The sequence below is a fragment of the Phalaenopsis equestris genome, unplaced genomic scaffold, assembly GCF_001263595.1.
Source record: "Phalaenopsis equestris unplaced genomic scaffold, ASM126359v1 Scaffold000134, whole genome shotgun sequence".
Taxonomy (NCBI): Eukaryota; Viridiplantae; Streptophyta; class Magnoliopsida; order Asparagales; family Orchidaceae; genus Phalaenopsis; species Phalaenopsis equestris.
The window spans coordinates 1021857-1022949 of record NW_018164576.1 but is presented as its reverse complement, the minus strand read 5'-3'; the positions used below and the strand labels follow the sequence as shown (position 1 = coordinate 1022949).

Here is a 1093-nt window from a genome sequence, read left to right as displayed (position 1 = left end):
CGGAAGAGCAGGGAGAATGAACCTCCGCCTGCAATCGGGGCGTCACCGGGGTGGCGGCGGCCGTTTATTACGCATTTCACCGGATGCCAGCCCTGCAGCGGGAATCATAACAAGATCTACTCCGGCGAGAGGTGCTATGAGGGAATGGTGAGGGCGCTCAACTTCGCGGACGACCAGGTGCTCCGCGCATACGGGTTCCGCCACAGCAATCTGCTTAATGACTCCGTCGTTGAGCTGCCGTTCGATTGATCTCCCGGCGGTGGTCGGAAAATGATGCACCGGCGATATCTGCATCCTTTTTTGGCTGGTTTGGTACTGTTGTAGCTTATAGTGAAGATAACTAAAATGATGATGTAGTTTAAAGGATTTCTGCAGCTCGGAGTAGCATACCAAAGTTTTTCTTTTCTTTGGCGTTTTATATTTTCTGTGCGGGTCTTAATTTTAGTTTTAATTTCAATTTCTGCGGCGGGGTGGCATTTACGTACATACCGCTCAATTCCTGTTCATTTACATATCTTAACATCTAAATTTTATTTTTACATTTATACCACCCAGATCTAAATATTATATATATATATATTGTACATAAAAAATATGTTAGCACGGATCTTGAAGAGATCCAACGGTCGAGAAGACGAGCAATGAAGGTTGGCTTATTGCTGGAAGGATATGAGGTCTATTTGGCCGATCGAACGAAGCTGTCTGAGCCAAGTCAACACAGCTAAAACCAAGCGAGCCATGAAACAAATAAGAAGGCGCACAACTAGTGATCCGAGCCCGAGTCATTCGTCCAAAAAAGACAATAAAAGAACATCTGAGTCAAAAACTACAGGAAAGCTGACCCGGCTCCACTAGAGTTGATCTTAGAGAAGATTCAGTTTAACATCTTAAACCATCCCATGGATGCCTTAGGAGCTCCTTATCAGATATCAAAGATTAACAACCACACTATATCAACCGACCAACTCTCATCAACCATAGTTCAGCCGATCGAATAGGTCATGTAGACCCAAAGTCAACAAACCTTAGCTAGCCAAGATAGAAAGAGCACACACAGGCTTTTTCCGCGTGGGGACAAAAGGGGCTTCTTGGG

General features: G+C 45.0%; 1 protein-coding gene across 1 annotated transcript in view; it reads left to right on the top strand.

Annotated features, from left to right (window-relative positions):
* Positions 1-437, top strand: part of LOC110021355 (glycosyltransferase 6-like) — a 2748-nt gene extending 2311 nt beyond the window's left edge. Inside the window, exon 2 of the mRNA XM_020719815.1 lies at positions 1-437. This exon is cut by the window's left edge and continues 145 nt beyond it. Coding sequence (XP_020575474.1) covers positions 1-249 — 249 coding nt within the window. The 3' untranslated portion in view covers positions 250-437.
* Positions 438-1093: the final 656 nt, after the last annotated feature.